General features: G+C 33.8%; 1 protein-coding gene across 1 annotated transcript in view; it reads right to left on the bottom strand.

Moving 5' to 3' along the window:
• LOC134282452 (uncharacterized) overlaps positions 1 to 2,491 on the bottom strand; it is a 2,941-nt gene extending 450 nt beyond the window's left edge. The window contains exons 1-2 of the mRNA XM_062764859.1: positions 2,156 to 2,491; positions 1,246 to 1,467 (exon numbers count right to left, since the gene is read on the bottom strand). Of these exons, the coding sequence (XP_062620843.1) occupies positions 1,246 to 1,467; positions 2,156 to 2,491 (558 nt within the window). The remainder of the gene's footprint in view (positions 1 to 1,245; positions 1,468 to 2,155) is intronic.
• Positions 2,492 to 12,577: the final 10,086 nt, after the last annotated feature.

Here is a 12,577-nt window from a genome sequence, read left to right on the forward strand (position 1 = left end):
CATTTTGAGTCTAACTCCTTCAAAGTCAAACTTCTTTAGAACACACCAGTACTTAATAAGTGTCAACCACTGAACATTTTTCCATGAAAAAAAAAGAACCGAGATGAACGACCTTGCATTTAAAATAAACCTACCTAATCAAGATTAATTGAATGCTAAACGATTTGATTGTTGAATCATCTACTAGGCAAATCTGTTGCAGGCATTGTAGAAAAAACTGCATCATCTGCATATTTTTTCACAACTACTGCAATTTGCAACCAACTGTGAACTTATTATTATATTGGGTAATGAAGCAGCAAGGCGTTTTTATTTAATTAAAGTATTTCAATTTTTGGATATAGTATTGTTATTGTAAATATAATTTTGTATTATATAAACATTGCAAGTAGTTGAGTGTAACATTGAAAATTTCACTTCAAGAAAACCATTGTCAACTGAAGTGCAGCCGAGGTTGACAATGGTTTTCCAGGGGTGAAAATTTTCAATGTTACACTCAACTACATGCAATATTTATTATATTATACTGAATGTTTTATAGAAATACATATATAACAGTGAATCATGCGCGCATGAATTCTTTGCAGTCACTATTTTTTTAACTGTTGCTACACAGGAAGGTGTGGTGTTATTATTCAGCGGGTAATAGTGTTTTTTAACAAATGTTTCTCGACGAATTAGATTCAAGTAATTTACATGAAAGTACGATATTTATTTTTATTACACTTTCAGGCAAATTAGTTGATTCTGATTTGTCGAGAAACTTAAAAAAAAATGCTAGTACACGCTGAATAATGAAGCCATGTCTTCTAGCATAGCAACAGTCAACATTGCTTGACGAGGTGTTATTCCGAAAAATAGAGACTGCGCAGAATTTATGTGCACCCAGTATACTGTTAGAACATTCAGTATGTGTATAATATATATTGCATGTAGATGAGTGTAACATTGAAAAATTTCACCTAGGCTAGGAAACTATTGTCAACGGAGGCGCAAACCACTGTCAACCTTGGCTGGGGCTCCGCTGACATTGGTTTTTCTTGGGGTGAAAGTTTTCAATATCAAACTCAACTAAATGCAATATTTATATAATAACTTAATATATTTAGATGAAAGACCCAGTACACATTTTAAGCAGACACACTTTTAAAAGTTGTATACCTTAGAGACAGAGAGATAGCAAAAGTCTGTTGATATGAATCTAGAAAATTTCTAAAAAGTAAAAACCCTCAAAATTTAACTCACTTCTTCACTTTCAGAATTCTGCAGCATTAATAATGCCTCTGCTGCCTGAACTTTATCATGATTAATATCAGTAGGATGATCCTCAGTAGATGTTGCACTAGCAGCTTCTGTCTCAGCAATGTCTATACTCCCTAAATCACTCTTCTTGCGTTTGGGTTCTGGGGACCATGTCAGATTTTTTCGCACTAGCGGCCTCTTTCTGCTTCTGACAAATTTTTCAAGCTAAAAACAAATATATCAATAAGGATATACATTTTCTAGATTTTTTAATAATATGGCATAATAGTATTATGATATCAAATGAATAAAAAATTTTGACACTATAAACCCACTACTGTATTTATTTACTTTTATTTACTTTTGATATTGGGAATTTTACAAGACAATGTTGATTCTATGAGGCAGACATTAAATGCATGCACACACATTTTTTGGAATTAGAATTTACAATGTTACTTGTATTGTCAACAACTCTGTCAAGAGCGATTTGTGTTTAAATTTGATAAAATTCTACACTTTACATAACAGTGATATGTCATTTTAATATAAGCCTAGCACATATTTCAATCCTTATATTATATGACAGATTAAAGACTTATCTACTTTAGTATTTGACTTTACATGTATGTATGTATGTAAGTATTGTAACATGGTTGTATATGCCAACTATTGAACTAGGTCTAATCCGAGATTCCTCTGACTCTAATCCACGCTTTTAAATTATGACTTGTGAGGTGGATAATTGAATTATTATAGTACAAGGTTCACAAAAATTGTAAGTAAATTTGCATCTATCTACCCTTTATCTTGGTGTGATGTTTTAGACACAATACCATAATGATAAACATTGACTGTCGGCGTTATAAAAAAGTTTTCACATATAAGCCAGATCAGCTGTGTTTAGGCCTACCTCATATTTGGTAGCTGTTGCCGGAATTGGGTCAGGATATTCTTCCGTGGGGCCTCTACCCCCCTTAAAATGCAAACTACATATATATGTGTCCTTCTTTACCGACAAAGCAGTAAAGTTCTCTCGTCGACATGCATTGGCCCATCGAGTACACTTCTCCGGTTCACGATGAAATTGTGGAAAGCGAATAAAGAAAACGACTTCCATACCTTGTCTATCCATATATCTAGAGTCACTTTTACAAAGACCATAAGCACAATGCTTAGTTGCACCTCTGCGTTCGTGTTTTTCGTTAATAACTACTGCTGACACATTGTCCGCCTCAGACACCTCCATTGTTATTGTCCGAAAGTATGGCGTCGCGCGCAATGCATTTTGGGATAGGGTTATATTTAGCACACTCGGGAGTTATCGATCGGTGCTATTGAAAAGTTCCTTGAATCAATGACCACGGAGGATGGGCAGACCATCTTGGACAAGACCTGGGTAATTTGGTTCATTATATTACCTTGGGTATATGTACCTTAATTAATTTCTTTTTCAATATAAACAATTTGAGGTTTATTATGATTAATTAATGCTTGCCATACCTTTTCTCTTTTTTTTTTTTTTTAGGAAATCCAAGTTTGAGTTCTTTTTAGCCTTGGAGGAAGGGGAGGAGAGAAAGTTTACAACACATACTGGGTCATCATTTACACGAACCTTAACCCCATTGATGAACATGAGAACGGGACGCAGAATAGTGGTATCCTCTGATGTTACCTTCTCCAGGAAGAGGGGTGATATCTTTAAGGTGCCATCATAGGCAGTCATTACGACAAACTTCAATCACCAAATCAAGAGAGGGACCATACTGAGTACCTGTCCACAATTTGTAAATCCTTTTCATAAATGTTGTAACTGGAAACCCTACAAAACACATAACCAATTACAAAAGCATTTTAATATACAGTGAGGTTGCCAATAACGAATCGCACCCGTTAACGAATCACTTTCAGATGAAGATTCTGTATTTTTCTTATCAAAGTCCAATACTAAGCCTAACCTGCCCTGTTATGCTGAATTATTCTTGCTTTTATCATATATCATGAAATTATTAAATTCAACTCGTTTAATGTCCCAATATTTAAATAAACATGAACAAGCTTTTTAGTGACGCTGACCAGAAGCGTACATGCAAGCAGACTACTTTCACTTTTCGGTACCGCTCCAATGTGAATCGTACAGTCTAGGTAAACAAATTTGGTGCAGATGTTTAATAAAATTATGTGTCTAAAAGCACTGAAAGCGTCATACAATTTCTAAATCGGAAATTAATAGTATTCGCTTTAAAGTTGGGGGTATTTAGGTTTCCAATAACGAATCACTGTTTCAAGAAATATGAGATGCAATTATAAATTTTCGTATGCGGTTTTTTGCACACCAGTTACAGTAAAAAAAAAACAGAAGATGTCTACCAAAGCGTTCAATAAAGGTGGTTATAATACACATAAACAAAATCAGCAGTCAAAATCAGTAAGAAGTACAGAGCATGTGGATTCGAGAATGTCTCCCGGTGATATATGTGCATGTAAGCTAATGTAGTAATAAAGACATCGACGATAGCCAAATAAAAATCGTCATGATTACCAAACAAAATTAAGATTTAGAAATTTTATTTATTTATCCCCTTGCAATTTAAACTTCCCTACTAAATCATTATTTCCAACAATACCCCGTTTGCAGTTTTCCTATTCCCTAAAAAAATATTTCCAATAAATTTTTATTTCTTGTCATGATCAAGATCAAGCTCGTATAATATAAAATGCATATTGCTAACAATACTTTTTTCAATTCAACATCAAGCTAGATAAATTATAAACAGAGTATTATGATACCCCCCCCCCCCTTTTTTTCAACATATACTAGTTAGTAAACATATGATTTAAATTACATATTGAGAAAATGATATGCAGACTGCAGCCTTTTGTCTATATGGAATATATGCCACCACTGTCTTCACGTAAAAGGGAGAAAGAGCACTATGAAAGCAGCTAGAGGAGAATGAGCTGTCTTAGTCATTTCTATAGAGACGATGGACAGTTGAAGTAGACCCATATAAAGTGAAAGGACAACCTCCAGTATTTAATAAATCGGAATACTGGTATTTAGTCTACTGTGGATATTGGAATGGAGAAATCCAGCAAATGAATCCCAACATCATTATTTGTAAAGTTGTCTCTACTCATTGGAGGAAATTTAGGTTTTTGTACGAAAGCCCAGAAGGCTCATTCGAGATTCGAGATTCGAAATACGAGATTCGAATTCGAAATTCGAGTTTCGAGATTCAAGATCCAAATTAACCAATCAAAAGGCAGGTTCAACTTTGATTACTCCCCTTTATTATGTTTTACTATAAAGAAATCGTTGAGTATATTCATAACAAATGGGTCATTTGCTTTAATGATAATGCAAGAAAAAATGATATATGTATTAAAACGAAATAAAAAGATATTTTGGGTTACATTTTGGAAAATATATATAAATTCTTATTTTTCCTCATTAAACAAAACAATAGATACATATACAGAATATTACATGGTCTTATCGTTGAATTGCTGGATTACTAGGTCGACATTTTTTTTAATAAGAACATTGATGAGGGAGAAAATTATTATTTATATGATATACTAATGAGGGTACATTTATTTACATTGTGCCCCCCCCCCCCCCCGATAATATTCCGATATATAAAATGCTATAGAAATCATACCTACAATATGCTTGTGCCCCCTCAATAAAAAACGTCTGATGACTTTGCTTTGTTTTTGGTTGTCAAGAAATTTTTGGTAGTTGAAAACTGAAAATGTATGGCTGTGCCCCCCCCCCTTCCCAATGAAATGATTGTTATGGTTTTACTAGTATATTTGAATCTTTGACCATATAACACTATGGTCAGAGACTAAAATATAAAACAATACCGCCACAGTTCTGCAGCTTAGCTAGACTCATTTACTATTTGATATAAAATAAAATAAATTCCAGTCTCTATTGTATCTATGATTTTTAATTAATTCAAGTTATCAAAGCCTTAGACCAAGATAAGTAATTGAAAACTAAATTTTTATGTATTTCCTCTATTAAAAACTGACAGAAAAATTTGTCCAAACCCGAAAATCCTATTTCGGGGCGTGAAAGGGGGCGGGGGAGGGGGGGGGGGGTCGAACTTCATTTAGTACCTAATTTCTTTTAATACACTACTACTTAAACTTCTTTGACTATACTGCACCACTGTACCAAAACGTAGTGGAGGGGGGGGGCGCTGGGGGCTTAGCAACCGACCTTTCGATGAACATTTTCAACAGTAAAATAATTATGTTTGGAAAAAAGGGGGGATGCATGTACGGTTAATCTAAGTTTACTATTATGTCAACAACCCTGTATCCAAAGAAGATAATACGAAATATATATATTCTTTATTTAAATCTCTTATGGCATTTAAGAAGCTATTATGAATTAATTAAGCATATCTTGTAGACCAAAATCCAATATTTCTTTAAATTTCGTTTTGATAATATATAACACTTTTTCTTGCGTTGTAATTTAATCAAATGATCTCCTCGGTATTAAAATACTCAACGATTTCTTAATAGTAAAAAATAACAAAGGGAAGTAATTGAATCTCAAACCGCTTTCTGATTGGTTAGTTTGGATATTGAATTTCGAAACTCGAATTTCGAATCTCGAATTTCGAATCTCGTATTTCGAATCTCGAATCTCGAATGAGCCTTCTGGGCTTTCGTATTTTTGGGTCTCGACATTTTGAAAATATAATTGTTCCTTTCAGCTTTAGGTATCTCTGAAGCCAGGCTCGTAGGAAGCAATTTCTGTTGGTAGGTAGGGAAGGGGGGGGGGGTGCAGAGCCATACATTTTCAGTTGAGGAGGCACTATCAACCACAGACCTGTTTACTCTTACGATTTTGCCGTAATTTGTACGGATTTTTAGTCTAAAATACGTCTCACGTTTTGCCATTTTGAAAATACGGAAATAGGAAATACGTTAGTTTGAAATTAAACAGTTTTCGTTATGATCTGTCTTAGTTTCACCCTTTTTGTAGCTAAATAAGAGACAGATTTCAAACACATAATCGATGTCAGGTTGCCAAAACGCTGTGGTATTATGAAATGACAAATACCCTGTTGTTAAATCATGTTTTATGTAATCAGAAAAGCAGTTTTTCTCTTTTAATATATGTAAAATTGATGGAAAATGAAATCTCACTGGCAAATGCCGAATCTCACGGACAAATCTAAAAACAAATACTGAGAGACAGCGTTATGGGTAAACAGGTCTGCAACCACCAAAATTCCTTGACAATTAATTAATCAAGCATAAAAAGGTCATCTGACGTTTTTTTTTTAGAGGGGGCACAATCATATATCTAGCGATCTATTTTCTATCTAAATAGCGACAAAATTATGGGGAGGGGGTGTGGTAGCTCAATGAGTACAATTTTTGAATCAAAAATTAATTCTTCGGCTGTTTGCAGTTCATCATGCACGTATATAAGTTTTTACGTCCTCTTATATCAACTAGTCAATTGTTTTCCCTATGATTTCATTGCTGTTGTTTTTACATTAATTGTCGGATGCAAACAACTCAAAAAATTCCTAGCTTTTCTACTTTTTTGGGTGGTGGGTGGGGTTTGAAATTATTTTAAGGCATAGTAAAACGTTACGTAATAAGGGTATTTTTAAATTTACACGGTCCCGAACCAGAATAATCAGCTTTATGTCACGTGATTCGGTAATGGAGAAAATGATCCGGTAAAGGAGAAAACATCATTCATACAAGTACAGCGATAATTTTTTTATTTAATCAGTGGTTATTGGGGAAATATATATGATGTTATAAGTAAAACATAGTACCACCAAACAATGTTGTAAAATGAATTTAACTCAAACTCAGGTACGAAATATCCAAGCAAATTTACTAAGTGATTCGATAACGGCAACCTCACTGTATAATAAGTCATGCTAATTGGTTTTGCATAAAAAATTTTTTGGAGCACTTATTTTTGCTGTATAAAGCAGAAGCCAGACAAAAAAGTCTACATCTTTATAAAAACACATTGATCATTAAATTCCATAAACGAAAACTTGTGAAGTCGGGCACATACAGTATTTGTGAAGCCGGACACATAAGGCGACATATTTAAAAACACACGTTGATCATTACAGTCCATACAAAACAAAAGCTTGTGAAGTCGGGCACATACAGTATTTGTGAAGCCGGACACATAAGACGACATTTTTAAAACAAATTGATCAATGAAGTTTATGCACAATTTTTTATATTGCAAAATACAATTCAGGGAGGATACAGTAGCATATTATATTTTTATAAATCATTGTTTTTGTTCTGTATTACTGTAGCAAAAGTATTTGATTATGTGAGGGTTTATGAATAATTAATTTATTTCTTCATACAAATTTTATTTCTTGAAAAACATAGTATTCTAGAAGATGCCAAAACAAAAGATTCTAGAAAAGATCAACCAAAGTGTCAATTAGATGCTCCTGGAAGAAGGGCGAAGAATGTCAGCAGAGCCTAATCAACTACTCTTGCGAGCCCAGCTGTAGAAGCCCTAAAAATCCCAACGGCTGATGAAATTGCAAAGCATTCATCTCCAATCTGAGCAGAAGCCAGGACACAACTCTTTCATCACTCAATTGAGGGGAAACCAATCCACACACGGACAAGTGACACCGGGCCAAAATAAGGAACACATGGCATTTGAAGAGGCGAGCACTTCTCAATCTTCATCTATAAAAAGAGCATCAAATGTCTCGAGTACAATGAGTAGCATTTCAAGCAGTGCTGTATACGTGTTAAAAAATTTCCCTCCACTTAGTTTATTGTCGAACAAAAATTAAAAAGAAGACATTTGGGAGGAAAATTATATTGATTTACCAAATATCATCAGTCTCGATTAAAGTCATCATTTCGAAAGTTCTATGGTTGATACAACGACCTTGTCAGCAAATACAAACAATTTGTATCGATCCACCAATGGTCTGAAGCATTTGGTATTTTCATGTCTGTGTACATTTCATAGCAATATGACCGTAAGGTGCGCAAAGTGATGCTTGCTAGCACGTTTACTGTGGCCATTTACCTGTAACAACACAAATCCACGTGGCTTATTGTGAATCGAAACAGGTCATAAAGAGGTAAATCGCATGTAACTGATGACAGCGACGAGGTTCAAAATCACAATACTTTTAATTAGAAAAAACAGAGCACAAACTTGTTCAACAAATATATTTTTACACAACCTTTACACAGATAATATACACATTATGTATCAAACTCGACTCTGAACAAATATGTGCTCGGTGTTTACGACAGCTTGAAAGTTTGTACCTGTCAGTGATTTCTTGATATTCATGAATCAAAAATCAAAGGACCCCAACTTCAAAAGGCAGCTCCGTATGCTGTGTATATCAATTATTTGACATTTTAAAATGAAGACTCAATATAATAAAGACATTATTTATTTAAAATATTTAATTTTGAAAGCCTTTGATAAACGTTCGAAATTAGGGACCACAGATAGGCCTTAAGTGAGTTATGTCCTTTGTAAAATTTTAAAATATGTGGCCCCAGGGTCAGTGGTTCCTTTGGGGAGAGGTGCAAAACTGGTTATAAAGAGGAAGTGCATTTTCTCTTTGTTACTCTGATATACCCCTGGGTATGAAGTAAATAGAGTAGGGATGGTAAGTTTATAATTATGATAAGCAATGGTGCCTCTTTCAAAATTGTGAATTTCATGGTCTCTTGTTTAAAACACGTACCAAAGTTATTACACAATACTCAGGTGACCTATCAGGCTCGTGGGCCTCTTGTTATCGCCATGTAAATATAGGACAGGACTCAAATATACAAGTATACCACATTCGAGTTAGGTAAATAATACCAAGTCTAAAACATCCATTTCAAAAACGAGTCCAGCAAATCCCACAAATACACAGAGGCACTACAAATTGCATACGGAGGTAGAATTTAAAGTCCAGGTAAAAAAGCTGCCACTGTCAATAATGGGCTTTAGTCAAACCCCTATTGGCAATGATGGGGTGAGCAAAATTCTTTTTTCTACTAACACACTCCTCCTTCTCGTAGGTCCCTACAAAAACATCGAATAAAATAATGCCCATAGTAAAGAATCTATATTTTTCTGTCTCTTTTATCACATTCATAAGACAAAATTCTTGAGGACACAACACTTCATTGCTTGATCTTTTTTTCATATAAGATAGGGATATCCTCGAACAAGAAGCAGCTCCATCGAAGCCCCCTGTGACAATTGCTACAAGTTTGCCACATCCACTTCAAAAAACAAAGGAGAGGTCCATAAATTCATTATGCCGCCAAGCACTCCAGATACGGCTAAACGTAAGAGAAGAGTGAAGGCCAAATTACCAGTATCTGATTTAGATCCTTCACAGCAAGAGACCCTAGCATCATCTCTTGATCAGTCTCCAGTTCAGCTTCCGTTTGAACTTATTGTACAATATAATGTAATCATTCCTCAACATTCGCTCCAATTGTGCAGCAACAACCACCAGTACTTTTACAACTTCAAGGTCCATTTTTCAACTATCACAGCAATTCTCTTCACCTTTCCTTCTTGCTTCTTTGCTATCAGCATCAGCTTTGTATTCGTCCTATTGAGACCACAAAAAAAGCAAGAGGAAGAGGATTGATTGATTAATGTTTTGCACCGAATCGGCAATATTTCACCCATATATCTAAGAGGAAGAGGAAGCTGGGCTCAAAGGTATGAAGCAACATAGGAAATCGTCTGTAATATGTCGAAAGTGCATCAAAGAGAGACATTCTACTGATCACACCTAGGATCATATGAATGTTTAATGCCATAATACAGAAACGCCAATCTCTAAATACTTTGAGAGAAACTTTAAAGCAGAAATATGAGAGGATAAAGAATAAATGAATATTCATGCTAACAATTCTAGTGCCATTCTGTTGTTGCAATGAGTATGAAATTGTATATAGTACCCAATAAGTATGGTTTTTTGTGTATGCAATATTGCAGTGGGTGACACTGTATATTTGCAATGATGCTGACATCGTGTATTACCCAATTAGGATGACTTTGTGGTTTTGCAATGATAGTGGTATTTAAGGTTTGCAAGAATAATAATATTGTGTATTTGCAATGATAGCGACACTATGCTTCAGCACGCAACTAGGTTAAGGGCTACCCAAAGGTAGAACAGTGTATGAGCCTCGGTAATTCGATTATGACGTCACGGTGAAATTGTACAAATGAATCTCGGCGAATAAATAATTATTTTATTCTTCATATATTCTAACATATTTTGATTTCTCATGATTATTGTAAATATTAATCAATGTCTATCTTATCTTGTCTGTATAACACTAATCGAATGTAAAATCAAAGCCAAATTGATCTCGCTGTACTAACAGATATGACGTCATAGGCTAGTTTGACACGCAGTTTCTCTGTACTTGAGACGCAGATAAAGCTATTAGTGGAACTGAAAATATGAAAATTAAATCTATATAAGCGTGATCTGACTACAATTAGGCAAATAAAACTTCAAATTACCCGCCCCTGAATATAGGTGGCGTATGCACCGTTAACGTTCAAGACTCTTTTTACCTCCGCGATTAGAGATCACTTTCAATATCTCAAGGTATCAATTGTTGAGAAAATATACGTAATGGAATGACTGATTACGGTGTTTGGTGTCTTAAAGTATCAAAAAAGAATAACATCGGCGACGTGCGCGATACTTTGAACGAAATTGGAGCTTGTGGACAGGTCTGTTCCGTATTTCGTATTATAATCGTAATTTCCTCAGTCAAAAATCTATCGCGTTTAGCATAAAAAAACACTGAATTAAAGGAAATAAAATATCTATCTGAAAGAAATACGCCTGCATTTACAATGTTTTATAAACATTAGAAAGTAAATCCACTGTTATTGTTTTAGATTTTTATTCATCTAACATAATTATGTTCCCCAAACGGAGTTTGGGAACATATTGTTTTTACTCTGTTTCTTATTAGGGTCTTCCGTCTTCAGCGGAAGACCATTCTATTATTGTAAAGTTTATTTTTCTTCTTATTATTTTTTTTTTTCCTACACCGATATCTCAGTAGTGGTTCGGTGGATCTTTATGAAACTTTCGGAGATGAAAGGGAACAATTATGGCTCAATCCTTTTTTTCTAATTTTACTTCCGGTCGTGAAATATGACGTAATTTTTACAATTTTTGTCTGACCTTCATAGAGAAAACTACGTAAAATAAAGATTTGAAACTTTCATGAATGATTAAATGTGAACTCTACCTTTGCAACTGGCTTTTAAATTTTTAAGAAGTTAAAATTTTTCAATTTTTTAATTTAAATTTTTCAAAAATTTTTTTTTAATCCAATTTTAATTTTTTTTATGTCATCAAATAGATCTTGGCGAGCACTTTGCAAAAATGTATTTGTTTTGTATGTGAGTACAATAATGAACATTTTATAAGCTCAGGTGTGTTTCGACAATAGAGTGCAAATGTACTTTTAGAAATTTTCTTTAAAAAATTCATATCTTTTTTATTTATGGACCGATTTCTAATTTTTTTTACACCATCAAATAAATCTTTTCAAGACCTTTCCAACGGTATATTTCTTTTTATTGTACGTGTAATAATGAAGAAAATATAAGCTCAGGTAAGTTAGCCTTTCATTTTGACAGGACATGTCAAATTCATTATCAAGGATCCTTGCGGTTAGACGGTACTCTTTAGATCTCTTTGATCTTCGGTAGAAATCGTTTGATGTATGTAAAACGTCATATCTCGCTCATTTCTTGACCGATTTTAAAACCATCAAATAGATCTTTTCAAGACCTCTCCAACGGTATATATCTTGTGATTTTTAATGCACTAATTTAGAAACAATAACCTCAGGTATATTATCATGCTGTTTTGACAGAACATGTCAAACTCATTGTGAAGGACGCTTGCAGTTGGTGAGAATGACTGTTCTTTATGATCTTTAGCTTGTGTCCTCTGATATAAACAAAAATTATAACACAGTGTAATTGGAAATTCTCAAAGGTCAAATATAATGAAATTGAAACAATTTGAATTTTTCAATTTTGTTTTAAATTGCTTTCAAAGGTAAAATAAGAACTATTATTGCATTTTTAAGGATTGAAAACATAAGACCACATAATTTGAAATCTTTGAAAGGTCAAAAATTGTTACTTTTAATCAATTAAATTTTTTCAAAATATTGAAATGGTTCCTAAATGATACATCTGCATTTTAAAAGATCGATAACAACATATGGTGATTTTTGAAATTTCTCAAATGACAAATAGAGTGCAATTTAAATG

This window comes from Saccostrea cucullata, unplaced genomic scaffold (genome assembly GCF_032062105.1).
Source record: "Saccostrea cucullata isolate Sc308-1 unplaced genomic scaffold, CSIRO_AGI_Scuc_v1 ctg2788, whole genome shotgun sequence".
Classification (NCBI taxonomy): Eukaryota; Metazoa; Mollusca; class Bivalvia; order Ostreida; family Ostreidae; genus Saccostrea; species Saccostrea cuccullata.